The 20194-nt window shown below is 39.5% G+C and overlaps 1 protein-coding gene across 1 annotated transcript in view; it reads left to right on the forward strand.

Annotated features, from left to right (window-relative positions):
- Positions 1 to 20194, forward strand: part of Necab1 (N-terminal EF-hand calcium binding protein 1) — a 150113-nt gene that overhangs the window by 73658 nt on the left and 56261 nt on the right. Inside the window, exon 6 of the mRNA XM_076924129.1 lies at positions 19893 to 20029. Within this exon, the coding sequence (XP_076780244.1) occupies positions 19893 to 20029 (137 nt within the window). The remainder of the gene's footprint in view (positions 1 to 19892; positions 20030 to 20194) is intronic.

Raw genomic sequence — 20194 nt, forward strand, 5'->3', positions numbered from 1 at the left:
CAGAGATACACAGAGAAACCCTGTCTCGAAGAACCAAAAATAAAAATAAAAAAAAGAAAGAAAGTATTGGCTTCTGGGAGAACAAAAGATATGCTGCAGTTCGCTGCTGGAAAGAGAGGGTTTCCAGGACCATATTCCAATCCTGGGAGGGTTGAAGAGCCGAAATGGATGTGAATTCCAAAGAATCAAGGAAAAGCTGAAAAGGGACAAAGTCCCAGAACTTCCATAAAACACTGTTTGAAATCTTTGAAATAATTGTCCGCCTTGAGCAACAGATTACTCTTTCCAAATTTAACAACTCATGAGGTAAAACTGTCTCTCTCTGCAGTCTGTCTGGATCCCACTGGTGCAGAACACAATCAGTCACCTGCAAGGGGGCAGGTGCATTTTGCAGAGAGCTTAGGGGGATCAGGGAAATAAAATTGGTTTCACAGTTTTAATCATAGCACTCATACAATTTAGTATTTTTGTAAAGAATGCTATTTTGAAAATTGTAGGTCAGCATCAAGTTTTCTCACAGTTGGATTTTTTTTTTCCTTAGTTCAATTTGCCTTTAAGAAGGTTTGCGGATGACAAATCTTCAGTTTGTGATTTTCTGTTCTGACATTTTGAGAGCTGTAACCAAGATTATAATGTGGAAGAATATGGTAGGCGCAGGTGAACGGTATTTTTAGATTCCTCATTCTCATGATGATCATTTAAGGAGCACAAGCATACATAACCTAAAATCATAAAATGTGTTTAGTTATATATTCTTAAGAGTTTTGCCTTTTTTCCTTGATAATGTCTCTGATAGTGATGATGCTAAACAGAGCCCAGTTCTTTTAGTATGTAAGGAGATATGTCTGCCGTTATACAGGAGGGAACCTACCTCGCAGTCCTCGGTCTTCCTTTCAGTTTTGCATAGCTTCCAATTCCTGTACAGTGACATATGGAAAAATATTTCCAAGCTGTATAAATAGTACATAGGACACACATGTAGTGATGACCCTGGAAAGAACATTTTAAAACAAATTACATTTAAAAAATTAAACCTTATCTTATTCCCAAATCTGATACTTGTTAATGGATACCTATGTTAAATTCCATTTCTTCCTTCACTATATGTGGACAATACTACTTCCTTCCTAAAGATACTAGGATGATAAAATGAGACATTATATATAAGATGTCTATGACTGCATGTATTCCATAATAGAGTCCAAACAGATTAGTTATTTACCATTCAGAGCATTTCTAACTTCCAAACTTTTATTACTGAAAACAGTTTGGAAACATGGGTTGATGTTTTATAAAAATATCATTATTTGATTTTATTATTAATCTCAGACATTTGTATAATATGCTTTGATCAAATTCACCCCTCATTCACTCCCTTCCAACTCTTCCCCAATCCTCACCACCACAACTTCCTCCCCTTCCATGTATTCTCTTTGAAAAAACAAAACTCACAGAATTCATTTGTCGCTACCATCACGTATCTGTGTGTAAGGTCATCTACAGGAGTATGAGTAGCCTCTCAGGAACCTAATCTCAGAAAAAGACTGGTTTTTCCTCTCCCATCATCAGCCATCGTTTGCCCCACTCACCTGCTGGAAGTGAGGTTTCCTGGCCCTTTCCCCCTTTCATGCTAGAATTGTGTCTGGCTTGATCTTTTTCAGTTCTTGTGCATGCAATCACGGTCATTGTCAGTTCACATGTGCAACTGGTCTATGGTGTCTAAAAAATATTCTCTTGTTGTAGTCATGTATGTCTCTGGTTCTTACCATTTTTCAACCCCTTCTGCAATGAGCCCTGAACCTGGGGAGGAAAAGGTGTTCCATAGGTGTCCCATTTATGAATGAGCACTCTGTACTCTCTTATTCTCTGCACATTGACCAGTTGAGATTCTCCATATGAATACAAATAGAAGCTTCTCTGATAAAAGGTGAGAAATTTCCCTGGATGATTGATCAAGCAGTTATTTAGAGGCAGAAACGTAGAGAATTGTATGGAGGCAGAGATGTCTGTCAATAAAAAGTTATTAAACTCAACAGAAATTAATTCACAAAAGTATAAGGAAATTTTGAAATGAAGGCACAGCTTCTAGTCAGACATTTTCTTATTAAGGTGATCAAAACAGATCATCTGAGTGACAGAACATACACTCCTACAACACACGTGGAAACACAAAGGCAGTATGTGGGCCCCAGATACCCACTTTATAAATAGTTACTGAAGCAGAATTCTATGCCTCCAAATGCCAAAAACCAAACAGCAAAATCAGGCTCAACCCAGAGGAAACACAGATGTCTTCTGAAGAGCAATAATCAAACAACCAAAGGTCTTGTACGTGGTGGCTGAGTGCTTCCTTAACTCAATGTCTCTAACTCAGAAGGAGCAGCCCCCATGCGCTAAATGTTGCCTGATGCTTGCTATCAAAAGGAATGTAACAGTGAACAAATCATTCTCTAATCAAGTGCATGTGACAGAAAATGAATTTCAAATACCTCTGTCTTGATAGCTTTGTGGCAGGATTTTTTTTTTCAGCTGATATAACAAGTGATTATCCATCTGATAAAAAGGAAGTAGAGTAGGAATTCATGAGGCCCTCCGCAGCCCTACATCTGACACAACATTACCTTTTTACAGAGCACAGCACTGGGTAGAAAAAATACATGGCAGTGGTTGTTTCCTACACTTAATTCATATTCTCGACCCTGGGTGTATTTTTCTCCTTCAAGGCAGATACACAATGACACCTCAGTGAGTTAATCAATGTTTAGTAGGAGGATAATTCTTTGCTGCTCATTTTAGACAAAGCGCTGTATTGTTACAGAGCTTGGGAGATACTCTGTAGATCAATTTTACCTGCTTGACAGGTAGAAAGCAGAAATAAAACTGCCCTGCTGCAATTTCATGCTACATTTTTAGGTTTGTTATTTCTCTCATCATCTTTGTAGGAGCTCCTCCAGCGGGTCTTTAGGATAGCATTCTCTACACTCCCACAACTCCTTGTCCACAACTTCTAAATATAGAAGGCTTCAATTTGTTGTTGCTGCTTGAGAAACACAGGCTCCAAGACCATCTGGAAGCAAAACCTATATTAATGTAGAAAATTTTAGTGGGAAAAATATCAATTTTGCTGTCACAGGGTAGGTCTACATATTTTGTATTATAGAACACCTGGTATGCTTTCAGTATTACCTCTGTAGACTCTGACAAATTCTGAGTTGGCCCCTGTGAGTTCATTTCAATGCCAAATTATAACAGATATCTCATTATATATGGTGCAGTATAGAGCTTCTAATTAATTGTTCAACTATCAGATTATGTTACTCAACAGCACATAAATGCATGTTATCTGGAGTTCAAGAAGTGAAACAAATAAAACTACTAGTTCCTTAGGAATTTTATTACATTTTAAAGAGCATCAGAATTACACTATGCATAGTCAAGCAAAAATTAACTCCTGGGCTCTGGGGGAAATGTGGATGGATTCACTAACCTATCAAAAATGGCACCCTTGAGAGACAACTATTTATGTTCCTGCTAAGTATACTGACATGCTGATCATAGTGGATTAAGAATGCTTCATTTGCTGGCTTAGGACACTCAGAGAAATTAGTAGCTACTTTCTATAAGCTGTGGGTGAAAAGTAGTTCAGATCGCTTGGAACTAACTAGTTACCTTAAAGTATAATTTATTTTATGTTGACTGTTGCTTCAGAATATAATTAGTTATCCTCTCATTACAAATTTTTGGGTTGTTTTCTTTTAGTTTTTTAAGACAGAGTTTTTCTATGTAGTCAGGCTGTCCTGGAACAAACTCCGAAGACCAGACTGGTATCAAACTCAGAGATCTGCCCACTTCTACCTTCCAAGAACTGGAATAAATGGCATGTGTACCAACTCCATGTTTTTTTATCTCATAACATTAAATTCTTAATCCTCTGTAATTTACTGTAGATTTTCTAATTTTAGCTTTTTTCTTCTTAGTATGTAAATAATATGCCCTTGGTATTGTATCATATATATACAGAAAGTTTCTAACCTAATGAAGAGAATCTCATACACCTGACTGCCAGGCTATTTGTTCCATGTGAGAATAACATTAAATGGGAAGAAATTCAAGGTCACTCCACATGCCTGATCACTCTTGTCACCACCCATGCTAATACACCATCACTGGGCCTCATATAAAAATGAAATTCATAGAGTATCTTTAGAGTTGAAGATGGATAGATATCAATATTCTCCCATTTCACTGAAACCAAAAGTTGTATTAACTACTTAAATATCTATAAAACCACAGAGCCTTAAAAGGTTAAAACCAGCTAGAACTGAAAGTTCCCAGGAGTTCTATAACTTCAAAAAGAAATGCCAGCTCCCAGGGAGTAGTTGACTGAGCAGGCTGGGTGGGCCCTGCTCCCTGGTCCAAAACTCCTGGCCTCTTCTCTTGCCTGATTCTAGCATCTTCTGTGGCTTTGCATATCTCATACCTAAGTGTATACAATCAAATGTACTCAATAAAAGTAGCTGCTGTTTTCTGAGCATTTAACACGTGTCCTCCATGAAATATACAACATTATCTTCATCAATTTTTTAGCCCAACTCCAAGTCACTCCCTGAGTCGAGGACTGGGTATTATTTAGTTTCATCAACTCTCTGTTCACCGTCCACAATATTTCATTTCTTTCATTCTAACTGAGATTCCTTCACCTGATGTATCAAATGGTAATGGAGTACCAGGTCTGCCCCAATCTTGTGGCATGCTGAAGCCAAGATAGAATTATGAGCATGACAGATTTATAGAAAGAAGAACCTGAACTCCTGTGGAAAGAAAAGAAGGGAAGAATCAGGAACTGTGGGCATAACAGAGCATTCCAACTGGAGTACATACCTGCTACCTGAGAATGATGGCCAACATGCATGAAGGAAGGTCCTCCTGGAAAATTTGATGAGACCATAAGAAGAGTGCACATCAGGGAGAAGTGACATTGGGCAGGAGCCTGCACTGTGCCTTTGTTCCTGGTAAAGGATACCTATGAGAATGTGGCTAGAGACCATTAAGGGAACTCTTCTAGAATCTTCTCTCTTGAAGCATATGGATGGCTGCCATAGTTCTTTTTTTTTCATAGTTCTTATAATATATATGAATGTGATTTGATGACAGTATTAGTTGTCCTGTTGCTGTAATAAAGTACCTGACAAAAGAAACTTAAGAAAAAAATGAGTTTATTTTGGTTCACGGTTTGAGAGTGCAGTCCTTTAAGCTGAGAGAAACTTGAGGCAACAGCTCACATTAAAGGACAACTGGGAAACAGAGAGTAAGAATTGCTGGTTCTCAGGTCTCTTTCTCCTTTTGATTCAGTACAGGATCATATACTGGAGCTGCTCACTCTTTCTTTTTCTCTAAAGATTTTTTTAGTCTTTAAGAGTCTATTCTTTAAACTTTTCATTAAAAACATAAGTAACTCTGAAAAGAGAAAGAACTGGAGTACTGGTTATCGAACAAGTTTTCCTAGTCTGTCTTCATTTGCTATGGCAATGTAGCCACACCCGAGTAACTTCTAAAGAATAGAAGTTTATGTGGCTCATTGTTCTGGAGCTCAGGCCTTCCACGAGCACAGCGCCCTGCATCTGACCAGGGGTTCTTGCTACACTGTAAAGAGGCCCAGGGAATCAATTGTCAGACAGAATACATGCTCACATTTCCTATAAAGTCACTAATGTCATCAGGAAAGTCTCACCCTTGTGGTCTCTTATATTCCTGATCACCTTCCAAAATCCACATCTTACACAAGACATTGGAAATAAATTTCCATTATATGAGCCTCTAGGGAATACATTGTTAGCGTGAAGAAGGAGGTGGACAAAAACTTGCTATGGGTAATAGAATGGAACTGTAAATTATCTGAGCTGGAGGAAGGTTAAAAATGCTAAGAAAGAGAGGAGCACAGACAGGGTTAGATATACACCAAAACCAACATCAAGATGTGGGTCTATGTGGTCTGTGAGACTCTCAAATTTTATCCTCAGTGTTTATAATATTATATGAAAAAGTTTTACTTTTATAAGGGTGTCTTGTGCCCCGCTTTGATTTAGACTGGCTTTCTTTCTCACTACTTCAACCCATAATTTAAGTGGGTTGTTATGCTCACTACCAATTTTGTGCTACGTCTAACTGTGTGACCAAGGATGAAAAGTATGTATGTCAGATGCACCGCGAGTATGAGAGCAAGCATTGCTAAGGACTGAGATCGGTCCGTTGTTGTTGCACAAAGACTTGGGTTCAGAGTTCCAATGCCCACGTTAAAAAGCTGGATGCAGAGGCTTGTACCAGTCATTCTAGCTCTTGGGAAGCAAAGGTGGAGGATCCCTAGGGTTTGCTGGCTAGTCAGTCTAGATGAATCTATGAACTACAGGCTTAGCGAGAGACCACCACCCCACAAGAAAAGATAGAAAAGCAATTGAAGAAGATACTCAACATCATCCTTTGGCCTTCTTCACATTCATGCACATCTGCTCGCGCGCGCACACACACACACACACACACACACAGTGTTAGTAAACAAGATATTCTGAGCTGCCATCTCTGAGCACGATAATAAAACCTTTCTCTTTTCTTTCTTTAGGGGTTTAATGAGTGTTGCTGCATTTGCATTGTTAGAATTAGAATCTTCATTTCCTTAAGCAAATTGGTAGTTTCTCCAAGAGCACTGGTCTCACACATTGAAATAGGAAGGTTGGGACTCACGTGAAATGGCAGTGTACCACAGTAGCCATACTCTGTATGACAGATCCCCTATGCTGATCTCTGTTGAAGGCCTGTAGCAAGGGAAAATAGACCGGAAAGGGAAGGACATTCTGTTGTGGGACAAAAAGACAAAGAAATCCCTTTTTCCTGCCCGGATCTGTGGGAATTGGTGAGCACAGAGTCAGCTCATTCTGGATGTAAACCAAGCCAGATATACCCGCTCATAGACTTGAGAAAGCAATATGGTCAAGTCTGTCACCCCGCGTAACATCGTATCCTCCACAGGGGTCAGAAAATATTGCTCAGACCTAAGTAGAAACACTCCAATTAGTTCATTGCAGTCTAATCACTATCGTGGAGCAGGGCGTCTTCTGAACATAATTAAGATCATCACCCTAACCTCCTGAGTACACGATTCTCCACCTGTTGCCATGGCAAAGGAGCAAGATGTAAGCCTCTGATTAAAATGAAACTATTTTATAGTTTTCTATGAAATAAACAAGTTACCGTGGAGGTTTTGTCGGTGTCTCATCATGTTCCCTGTAATACTCTGAGCCTGGAGCTCAAAGTGCAACCTTGAAACATGTTTTTTGTTATTTATATAGTAACTGAATTAATCTTCTGTCCTCAGTTTCTTGAATTTTTTCAATAGTACAAATTTGCTTTAATAATTCTAAATATTTTTTAAACTTGGTATCAGTGATGAAAAATATATTGGTAGGCACTCAGAGCGTGTATTACACTTACTGTGTCTGAGGTTTGCCTTTCAGTAATAAGGTTTTTAGTTGCTTGATTCAACACAGAAAGTCTGCATCAAATATGAAACTAGGAAATGAAATTATTAGACAAATGTACGATGACCTGGAGACCTTCAACATAGCATCAATTTTGATAAACCATTGTCTAAAAGCTGTAACTTTTCTGAGAAAAAAATCCCCAAGGCTGATAAACTGCAGTCTTTCTACTGGAGAGCAATGTGTTTGGAAAAATTTGCTTCCTTCCTCACTCCCTCCGCTTAAACAAAAGATCCACTGCAATCTAGAAACTGTTTTCTTTCCATTTGAGTGATTTGTTCACAGCCCAGAAAGCTTTCCTGCAGCAGTGCCCTTGTTGGTAGATTGACAACCAAGACCCTTTGGTTTCTGCTAGTTCCTGAGACAGGAGTCTGCTGAAATCATCAATAAGATGTGTTTTAATTAGATGCCTTTTGAGAGTGGGCAGCAGAGAAAACATGCCCTCGTTCTCCTGTCCTGTGCAAGTCCCTTCAATCTGTGTGTGACTCACTTTCAAAATGAAGGATTTGTATGCAGTTCTCTCTTGCTAGTTAGCAGCGAAATATGGGAACTGTCATCTTCTGATTCAAAATCTTGTTCTCCGTTTTAGCATACTATATACTGGTACAGTCTAAAGAGACCAAAGTAATATCACATCTTCTAATTAATGTTTTATATATAACGTACCATGTATTTTGTTTTGTTCAAAGTCCCACTGGACCAAATTATTGGCTATTTATCATTTGAAGAAGTTAATCATTCGTGGGGCTATTATTTTTGTGAATAAAACCTTAGTGAAATATATTTGTATTCTATCCATAGCTGGGCCACAGGAGCAAGTGGGATACAAAACTTGGCAGATTCTCAGGTGCTTAAAATGTATCTGTTATTCCCTCCCCCGCCCCCGCACCATGGTGTTGAAGAATGCCCACAATATTTTAATACTCCATTATTTGTTCTGTCTCAAAACTGGTTCAGATCAAAGAGAAGAATAATTTGTCTCAGAAACAAAAAAAGATTAAATGTGGTATTTTGACAATATATTTCTGTCTGGCAGTTCAGTGACTTGGACATATTAACTGGAGACATTACAGCACCATGATTAAAATAGCAGCATCCATCTGATGCAGTGCTGATTAGCGGGAGTTTGAAGAAGAGGCTTTTGCCCTCCGAGTCATGTTTGCTTCAGCTTTGTCTTATCCTTGTTCTGTGAGCTCAGAATGACAATCAAAGGGGAAAAAATGTGTGAGCAGTAAGGTAGATAGCGTATTTACCAGAAAACAAGGTAATATTTTTATAAGCAGCAAATATAAGTGGAGCCTAATACATGTATGAATATAGGCCAGCAGTCTTTGTACAAAAAAAAAAAGCACCATTTGGTACTGTGTTACGATTCAGAGAAATGTAGGCTAGTCGCTGAAGAGATAGCATATGAGGAGTGACAGGAATTACTGATTTAGAAGTGTTTACACGCTTTCTTGCCCTACTGCCTGCCAAGAAGTCCCATATTTTACAGCCTATATCTGTCTATTCCCACAGCTGTTCAAATATATGATGATTGCTTATCTCTACCAGATTGGTTCTCACACGGATCTTGACCTTTTTATTGTTGGATAAAACTAAAACAGGAAGGCAGAACTAATCAAGCGTAGAGCCTAGTGATTTTGAGGCAAACCCTTTGGAAATAACTCCCCACCTCCCCAGATGAAGAAACAAAAAACTACCAGCGACCACAAGAGCCTTTGCACATGCTCTGTCCCAGTCGTACTCTGGCCTTCCCTGAGCATAACCAGCGACTGCCCACTACGGTCATGACATCCTTGAGTTTCACTGTGACTTTGTACAATGGATGCCTAGTTCGGGAAACTAGAATTATGCTGAATTTTGTATCTGTTACATCACTTTTACATTGCAGATTGCTCCAATCTGTTTTACTTATTCACTTTCTCAGTGTATCTATAACAGATCAGAAAAATCGTGCTCGCAGTTCAGGCATTACTGGTTTCTAGCTATGGTAGCATGGTCCTCTGAACTCAATGTTTGCTTCAAATTCTTAGTCACGCTAATGGTTTACTTGATAAGGCGGGGCTCATAGTGCCTTTCATCAACACTCACAGACTGTGGGTCATGTGTTTTGATAACAGCAACCTTTGACACCGAATGCCGAAACCAGGGTGAGTAAGGTCCAGGCCTGGCCAGATTCTGCCAACTACCAATTGCATGTGGTCTATGAACCTAGCCAGACTTTTCATTGGAAAAGGTTCTATAGCTGCTTGCATAGTCTGGTGGACGGATACCCGACCTTTTGTTCACAGAGCCTAAAATCCACTGTCTGAAACCCATATCTTACTACTAGACATGGTTTGCCTGTACTTAGAACCTAACTCATTGCTGTTTAAAGACTCTTTAGACACTCTGAATGTCTATATAGGAGAGATTTAGTGAATCTCTGAGAAGGATCCATAGTAATGTTATGCCAGACTTCTCAAATGTCAGAAATTTGTTGGACCCTGAGGCACAGGAAGATTTTCAGCTTAGAAGTCAATATTTTTCTGTAAACCATAGATAAATTTATTTTAAAAACAAGTAGTTTGTTATTTTTTTCTAACATAAAACTATGGCATTTTGAAAGGTGTGATTAATTTTTGTTTGATATGCAGTTTATATCTTTTACTATTATTATTATTTAAGTTATTCACTTTTCATCCTGTTTGCTGCTGCCCCCTCCCAGTCACCTCATCCCACAATCTCTCCACCTATTTCCTCCTCCCCTTCTCCTCTGAGAGGCTGGAAACCACTCCCACTCACACACCTGGGTATCAGGTCTCTGTGTGGTTGAGGACATCCTCTCCCACTGAGGCTAAACATGGCAGCTGAGCTATAAGAACATATCCCACAGACAGGCAACAGCTTTTGAAATAGTCCCGGCTCCAGTTGTTCAGGGTCCACATGAAGACCGAAGTACATCTGGTACCTATGTGCAGGTAGCCTAGGTCCAGCCCGTGTATGCTCTTTGCTAGGCAGTTCAGTCTCTTGAGAGCCCCAAGGGTCCAGCTTAGTTGACTCCGTTGATCTTCTTGTGGAATTCCTATCCTATTTGGGGCTCATAATTCTTCCCCCAAACCTTACATAGGAGTTCCCAAGCTCGATTCACTGTTTGGCTGTAGGTGTCTGCATCTGTCCGAGTCAGCTGCTGGGTGGAGCCTCTCAGAGAACAACCTTGCTAGACTTCACAACCAAGTATTATTAATAGTGTTAGGGATTGGTGCTTGCCCATGGGATGGGTCTCTAGTTGCAATGGTTATTGCTTGACTATTTCCTCAGTCTCTGCTCCATACCCCGTGGCTGCACTTCTGTAGTAGACAGGATAAATTTCGGGTCAAAAGTTTTGTGGGTGGGATGGTGTCCTTATTGCTCCAGTGGGGTTGCTGCCTGGCTATGGGAGGTGCCTCTTTAGGTTCCATGTCTCCAATGCTGTGAGTCACAGCTAAGGTCACCCTCATTGATTCTGGGCAACTCCCCTGTCCCAGGTCTCTGGCACTTTTTCTAGATGCCTCCTACCTCCCAACCCCGATGATGATGATGACGACGACGATGGAAATGACGACTGTGTGTGTGTGGTGTGTATGTGTACAAAGAATATCTCCCCTCCCCTCCCCTCCCCTCCCCTCCCCTCCCCTCCCCTCCCCTCCCCTCCCCTCCCCTCCCCTCCTCCTCCTGCCTAAACTTCACAGTTTAAACAACCCTGGTTTTGCTTTGTCTTTTCAAGTCCTCTATTGTGTTGTTCTGAACACTCTCTTACATGCAGAGATTTAATGGGAACTCTCTTTTATTTCCGGGAAACATTTTTTTTTCTTTGCTTTGCTTATTTGCTTTGTTTTTGTTTTTGTTTTTGTTTTTGTTTTGTTTTGTTTTGTTTTTGTTTTGTTTTGTTTTTGTTTTTTTGAGGCAGGGTTTCTCTGTGTAGCTTTGGCTGTTCTTAAATTCACTATGTATACCAGGCTGGCCCCCAACTCATAGAGATCCACCTGCCTCTGCCTCTGCCTCTTGAGTGCTGAGATTAAAGGTGTGTACTACCACCACCCAGATCTCAGGTAATCAGTCTTAAACACTAGAGTCTTGTGCTCCACGCCTCTGCTGGATTCAGATTTTCTTCTTTTGAATTATGTTGTTGTTAGATTGACTGCTCTCTGTCTTCCATGTTAATCACTTCCATTCATAACCCTTTGTTTCTTTTCTTGGCTATTCTTTATTGTTAAAGTATTTCTCCTTTTCCTCTCTTTTATCTAGGTATTCTGCACGGTCATTTGGTGGGTTTTATTCCTTCTAACTTAGGCTTTCCATCCTCCCCAATACTCGCAGCTTTGTGCTTTTTTCTGTTTTGTTTTGTTTTTGTTTGTTTGTTTTTTGTTTTTCGAGACAGGGTTTCTCTGTGTAGTCCTGGCTGTCCTGGAACTCACTCTGTAGACCAGGCTGGCCTCGAACTCAGAAATCCACCTGCCTCTGTCTCCCAAGTGCTGGGATTAAAGGTGTGTGCCACCACCGCCCGGCTGTGCTCTGGTTTTTAACTTCTGTGATACTGAACAAGGGAATGAACCTGGTTGGTGAAAGTTGGACTCACATTGCTTAAGAAGGCAAGAAAGTGGGAGCTGGAGAGATGGCTCAGAGGTTGAGAGCACTGACTGCTCTTCCAGAAGTCCTGAGTTCAATTCCCAGCAACCACATGGTGGCTCACAACCATCTGTAATGGGATCTGATACCCTCTTCTGGTGTGTCTGAAGACAACTGCCAGTGTACTCACATAATACATAGAATAAATAAATAAATCTTTAAAAAAAAAAAAGAAGGCAAGAAAGTTTAATCATACATCTAATATTCTAGAAAGAAAAGAAGAAAACATGGTCAAATCAGAAACAAATTAGGGAAAGATCCTGGACCATGGGACATTCATTCAAAGGAAATAAAAGACAATATTCAGAGGAGGGAAAGGGAGATGCTAGAATCATGGCTGGATTGTTCAGTTGCACCCCATGTATTTATCCTTAGTGAGAGGCAAATCAAGGGTATGAAGACTTTGTAACTGACTCCACAGAGTTCTTTTGCCATAGAACTCCACATTTTAAACTGCATATTCCTCGAAGACAATTCTATATATCACAGCTTAAATCTGCATAGCACATCTGTACATAAAATGTTAGAGAAGCAAGGCAGAAGATATGCAGGAGACAATGTAGGTATAAGGCTCAGAAAACATACATAAAAGTTATATTAAACTCACATTATATAGACTGAGTAGGTTGTATTGATGTATTTAGGATCATCTGTGTGAGTATGTGCATGTGTATATGTATTTGAGCATGTGTATAATGTGTGTGTGTGTGTGTGTGTGTGTGTGTGTGTGTGTGTGTGTGTAGCAGTTAATTGAAAAAAGGCTATGAATTTGAAAAAGAGCCAGGAAGGATAAATGAGAGGATTTAGACAGAGGAAAGAGGAAGAAATGAAGTAATTATATCTCAATAGATTTTCGAAAGTTAAAAAAAAAATGTTAAATAAAAATACAGGTATAAGTAATTCCAGAAAGTTAGTTTATATAGGAAAGCCACTACATATCAAATGTGAACTGTGTGTTTATCGTGACTGTAATTCTAATATATTCTATTAGGCAGATACATTTAGGTAATTTTTAAAATTTGGGGCTCCTTACTATAATTTGTGACATCCTCCTTCGTGACATCAATAGGGATTTTAAACATTTATCAAAATCTAAAAACTAGACAACATACCATGAGCTTCCTGTGGCTTTCTCCATGACCCTTGAAGCAAACCATGATAATTATTCCTAACCATTATGAGAACTTTGAACAATGGAACACTTTTGTAAGTTCTCATATCCGTCAAATGGCACAAGGGCAGAATAGATCTCATGTGGCCATCTTCAGAGACTCCCTTTTTATTTTGTTTTAGAATTTATTTTATTTTTAAGATTATAGTATAATGAAATCATTTCCTATTCCCTTTCCTCCCTCCAACGTTATATGAATGGCTAACAATTTTCACCCAATGAATCAATTCATGTAACAGTTATCAGTGACTTGAGTAAACATTATTCAGATCTCAGAAATGCAATCAGCTTTCATTTTTCTATAACCGTTCTAACAGAGAGGAAGACTGATCAATGTCTGAAAATAATTTGTTTCACAGAAGAGCAGTGTGGGTTGTGGAGCCTTGTTTCAAAGGCAGAGAGCCTTGCCAACTGTGATAGTGTCTGATGTCCTCGACAAGGAGACATTGTGACTGGATTCCACTAACATGATTAAGTTTCAAATGCAGCGATACAAACAAGCAAGTCTGATGATCTAGCTGTTCTGTTTAACTGAGATGACTCATACTGGGTTAATAACTAAGCTTTTCATGCAGATGTGCAGGCTCACTTGCTGAAAAATGATCTTGCGATTAAGATGCACAGGCAGTGCCCTAAGAAACACAATCTTCACATTAGCTTCAAACACTCAGAAAAACTGGAATTGAGATGCTGGCATTTTGGCTTTTCAAAGGCAGAAATGGAAATTTTAAGTGTATGTGGCTAACAATTCAATTTATTTAACAATTACCAATGACTTGAGTAAGCATTATTTGGAACTGAGAAATACTATCAGTTTTCATTTCTCCATAACCTTCCTAACAGGAACACTGAACAATGTCTGAACATAAAAGAAGAATCTAGACACTCAGTATGCATACATTGGCTCTCCCGTGCTTTATAGAGTCTTGGAAGTTGCTTCCTTCATTCCTCAAACATTGCACTTTGCTCAAATGTATATATGCCAAATACCAACACTCCAGGCTCCTGTGGAGACAGGAAGGCAAAGGTCCCCTTTTGTTCTTCACATTCAATACATTTGTTGAGAATGAGAGGTCCAGGGTTTGACATTTTCCAACTTGTTATCTATTTAATTTCCCATCTGCTTATTTGCCACTGCCTTCCAAACGAACATCTGCGTGTATGTGGGAGAAAGGAAGGAGGTTGGATGTGAGCCACCTGGGTCTGCAGTCTCGGAGCATGGGATCCAGAGGAGAGAGAGGATGGAAGACTAACAAATGGTCTGAAAGCTGAAATGAGGACAAACAGTCTGCTGAGAGCAGGGCTTTATTTCCCTTTATAGAAGATCCACATGGCCAGGCAAAGCAGTCAGTGGCATGGACAAACAGCAAGATCCACACATGTAAAGGAGGCAGCTGGTGACTACAAGCATCCAGAACACCCAGGGCTCAGACATTCCTTCTGCTTCCCAAGGCTCTTATGTAGTGTCCTGTTTGTCACATAGTCTAACCATTTCTGGGGCAGCTGGTGTGAGCCAGGAGCTATTCTGAACACGTGGGATACAGATGAAAAAGATACAATGTTTACCCCTAAGGATTTGACAGAGATTACAATATAAAATGGCAAATCCTATTCCCCAAGTAGAGAAAATATGAAGGGAAAAGGATTGTGGGAAAATAATTCCAAGTTCCAAGTCAATAAAGGCTATGAAGACAGTGAGATCAGACTAATAGAAATGTTACACCTCAAGGTCTACTTTCACTGAGCTGAGCTTTCACTTAATGATCTCTAGTGTTACCGTAATTTCATTTTTTTCTTGTGGCTGGATGAAATCTCATTGTGTATATGGATTGTAATTCTCTGTCCATTTTTCTGTTGATAAGCATCTCAATCAGTTCTGTTTCCTGACTACTGTGAATAGTGTAGCATGCTGTACAGACTCAGAAGCAGCTGGGTATGCGCCGAGGAGTGGCCATGATGTAGCCCTACTTTAAGACAGATACTGCATGTTCTATGACCTATGCATAACATAGATTTAAATGTGTATGTGTGTGTGTGTGTGTGTGTGTGTGTGTGTGTGTGCACGCGCGCGCCCATGTGTGTGTGTGATGAAGCTAGAAGGGAGACCATATAGGAGAGAGTGAAATATCAAGGAAATGAGAGGTTGAGAAAGAGAGGCTACTAGAATTATATGTGACATGAAACCAGAAGGCTGGGAGAAGGAATAGCTTTGGGGGAGGGAGTATGAAAATGCCATCATAAAATACATCACTTTGTATGAACAAGAATAGTTTAAAATTTTAATAGAAAACAACTTTCCGATCCTCATACCTAGGAGAAACACATAACAGCAACCCTTAGTAACTGTTTTAAAACCTCAATCTCCAAAAGGCTCATCTCACTTACTGTCCTTGTCTTGACATCTCTGTCCAATATTCTCTCCCATCTCTGTTAGAGCACATCCTGATGTTATCATAGAGTGTCACCAGGGTACCATGGAAGAGTCTATAAAATAATGCCTGTATTGTTATGGTGGAGCAATGATAGGAAAGCAACAGTAAGTCTGATTTTAATTTTCCTTAAATGTCTAGCTTTATGGTCAGCTCTAGACAGTAACTCTACATCATACCCTCTCCCCAAGACTCAGGGAATATCGTGTAAGACAGGGTAGAAAGAATGTAAGAGCCAGGGAATAGGGAGACAGTCTCTGAAATGCTATCTTCTGGACATGACATGCCATCATACTCATGAGTCATAGTAACCACAGGTACCTACACAAGATCCAGCCAGCCAACATTCCAGGATAGTAAGGAGCATATAAGGCCCGTGTGTAGCAGAAAAAATATTGGCAGTTAATGTATGATAGACAATGGGGAGTCGCAGAGGGTATGGCCACTGGCAAGTCACCATGATCCAGTAACCACCCCACACCTATGCACATGCAAGCAACCTTAATTAAATTCCATGGAGTTTTTAAAGACATAAAATCAGAAGGAGGCTATGTTGGTCCAAACAAGCTATGAAGCAGATAAGAGAGGGAAATGGGAGAATATGAATTGATGAAAATATGTCATATATGTATTTTTAAAGCATCTAAATTCATTGCATAATATCACATAATATAAACATAATAAAAATTATTTTTGTTTTTATAAAATACAATATCAATATAATATTTTTGCCATTCCTTGTGTCTAAGAAGCTAAAGTCAAAAAAAAAAAAAAAAAAAAAAAGGCAATGGCCCAAGTGTTGTCATTGGGTAACTTAAAAAACAAAACTCTTCTTTTTCTAACTCTGACATGACAGTGACAAATAGTTAGCATTTAAATTAGAAAACAAAAACCAAAAAACAAACAAACAAAAAATGAATGCCAGCACCGTGCCCATTGCTCACTAAGGGTGTTGTCTCTTCTCTGCTCAGTGTTGTCTGCAGATGGGAGCAACCTTCCATCCTGCTCAGGATTAGCCAGCCATAGTTTACGCTGCAATGCAGATGAGCTGGCAGAGTCTCTGACTGTGCAATTGTGTCTTGTATTCATTTTCATAAATTTTATTTGTAAATTATGTGTTGGTGAGATGAGAACAACTGCAGGGTGAGAATCAGACACAGCATTTACCTCATGAATATGCTTTCCAGATCAGCGGAGAAATAAGTCTGTGAAGCTTTGGCTCCAAAACAGTAACCTCTGAGACCAAGTGAAGTATTTTGTGTATTTTAACTCGATGCGACTTATCCAGAGTTCTTGTATCTATTGTAAGAAGGGGACATTGCATTTTATGTTTACTTTATTAAATAGAGTTTAAGGACAGTTTTGGAATTCTTAAGTAAGGCTCTCTGGTTGGTGGATTAAAAACAAACAAAAAAAAAAACATTTTCCTGGGTTTTCAACTATAAGAAATGGGCTTTTCAAACGACTGATGATTGAAATTTTGCTAAATAAAATTTTCTGTGATGTTATTCTGTGGACTGGAAAAAAATGAGGTAATTTAGAACTGATAGAAGCACAGAATACTTTTTTTTTTTTTTTTTTTTTTTTTGGTTTTTTGAGACAGGGTTTCTCTATGTAGCCCTGGCTGTCCTGGAGCTCACTCTGTAGACCAGGCTGGCCTCGAACTCAGAAATCCACCTGCCTCTGCCTCCAAAGTGCTGGGATTAAAGGTGTGCGTTCAATTTGTAAAGCATGCTGGACTTATTTAGCCTGCTTTGCAAGTGAGAAAGGTGAGATCCCGAAGGCTAAGTGACTCTACTTCTTTTGTTTGGATTTGCAGCCACGCCTGCTAATTCCCCAGAATATCATGACTCGTGGCGGCATCTCATCACTTTACCCTTTTTGGCTTGTATCTTATACTATAAAATAATATATCACTCTGCTTAGGGACCGAGCCAATAGACTTGTTCCTCGTCTCCCAAAGGTTGCACATCTTAAACTTTTCCAGTTGGGAAATACATTCAGTCAAAGCATGCCAGTAAGGGACAATGAGATTCCAGCCACAGCACCAATAAGCTAAAAACACAGATTTAGCTGGTTTCTTGTAACTTGAACTTGAAAAAAAAAGACTCTGTTACCATTTCATTTCTGCTAACCTGGCTGCAGCCACTGCCGCCACCACCTTAATTTTTTCTTCCTCTTCCTCCTCCTTCCTCTTCCTCCTCCTCTTCTTTTATTCTTCTCTTATATATTACATTCTGACCTCAGTTTCAGCTCCTCCCTTTTCTCCCAGTCCTTCCCCCCACCTCCCCTGCCCTCATCCACTCCTCTATTTCCCTTCAGAAAAGAGCAGGCCTAGGGGTATAACCAAACTTGGCATATCGCGTTGCAGTAAGACAAGGAACAAACCCTCACATCAAAGCTGGAAGGCTGGAAAGGCAAGTCAATAAGGGGAAAGGGGTCCCCAAAGCAGGCAAAAGAGTCAGAGAAAACCCCACTTCAACTGTTAGGTGTCCTACAAGAACATTAAACTACATGATTATAGTATATAAGTTGAGGACCTAGTTCAGACTTGTACAAGGTCCAAGATTATTGCTTCAGTTTCTCAAAGCCCCTGTGAGCCCTGGTGAGTTGATTCTGTGGGTAGTTTTTTTGTGATGTTTTGACTCCTCTGGCTTCTACAATCTCTTCTGCCCCTCTTTAGCAAGATTCCCCAAGCTCCAGCTGTGTGATAAAGCCTCTCTGGTGACTATTTTACTAGGTTCCTGTCGATGAGTGTAGCAGAATACAATTAGAGATCATTTCATTGGCTTTTTTTTTCTGCCAGTCATGTTCGGTTCTATCCTACATCTCTGGGTTATCCAACCTCTTGTCCTTGGCCTTCTAGGTAGTGTCAGGCATGGGCTCCCTCTCCTGGCATGGGTCTCAAGTTGTGCCAGTTAATGGCTGGCCACTCCCACGATTTCTGCTCCATTTTTACCCCAGAAAAATTTTTACATCTTGCAATCAGGACAAGTTATAGGTTGAAGGTTTTATGGCTGGGTTGGTGTCCCAATCCCTCTACTATAATAAGCCTTGTATGGTTACAGGAGATATCCAGTTCAGGCTCTGTATTCACTATTACTAAAAGTCTTAGCTATAACCTGGCTTTCTTCCTTGGTTCTCACTGAGACATTACAGGGTGGCAACTAGTACTAGCTAGAGCAATGGTTCTCAAACTGTGAATTACAACCCCTTTGGGGGCTAATTCCCTTTTCATGTTGGTCACTTAAGACTATTGGAAATATCAGATATTTACATTATGATTCATAACAGTAGCAAAATAACAGTTATGAAGTAGCAGTGAAAATAATTTTATGGTTGGGGATCACCACAACATGAGGAACTGTATTAAAGGGTCTCAGCATAGGAAGGTTGAGAACCACTGATCGAGAGCTCACTCATCTGCCTTAAGAAGCAAGTGGCACTGCTATGCCCAAGTTGGCTGTGGTTGGTGGACTACATGGAACTCTTATGATACAAGTTAGTTGCATACAGTCTTTAACATTGCTGAACAGACTGAAAATATTGATTAAACTTTAAATATTCCAAGCCTAATATTTTCCAGATTCTAAAATAACTGTACCTAACTTCTCTGTCTTCCCTGAAATACAGATCAAACATGATACATGTATCAAGAATGAATTAAGGCATTTGTTGAAGCATGGCAATATTTTGTGGGTGAAAAAAAGAAAATACATGATGTTGTGGTTATTATTTACATGAAACAGAACAAAGCAAGTCAGTTACATTCTCTTATATTTTTTCCAGAAACTTTTTCTTTTCCCACGGATATCTATTAATTAATTTAATACTTAATCTATTACTTAATAATGCAAAAGGTTTGTCCTTTCTGCTAAATGTGAGGCAGGTACAATAAGAAGTGATATAGTCTAATGAGTTTTTAAGTTCGGTCCCTGGCAGGTGAACAGAGGCCTACCTCAGACTTCTGAGCTAACAACTCTTTCCTCTCCATTTTCCCTTTCAGGATTAGTCTGAGACTGATGGGTACTTGGTGAAAAAATATTTTCCTGAATGTTTGTCTCTACCAAACTACCAAACTCCTAATTACATTTGTTTTGTAACCCGCAGGACTACCAAGAAGCCTCCAGTTTGGAACAATTTGTCACTCGATTTTTGTTGAAAGAGACCTTGAATCAGTTGCAGTCTCTCCAGAACTCTCTGGAATGTGCCATGGAAACTACTGAAGAGCAAACCCGTCAAGAAAGGTAGCTAATGTTCTCCATATCTCCAATGATGCAATACTCAAGGGAAGGCAGTTGAGGGGTTTTTCTGCTTATTCTAGAGAAAGCTGAACTAATAGATTTTAAGAAAAGCCAAGGACTCCCTAAGCTATTTGCTTTGAAATAAAAAAACCTCACCTCTTATTATGC

The sequence above is a fragment of the Arvicanthis niloticus genome, chromosome 25 (genome assembly GCF_011762505.2).
Source record: "Arvicanthis niloticus isolate mArvNil1 chromosome 25, mArvNil1.pat.X, whole genome shotgun sequence".
NCBI classification, from domain to species: Eukaryota; Metazoa; Chordata; class Mammalia; order Rodentia; family Muridae; genus Arvicanthis; species Arvicanthis niloticus.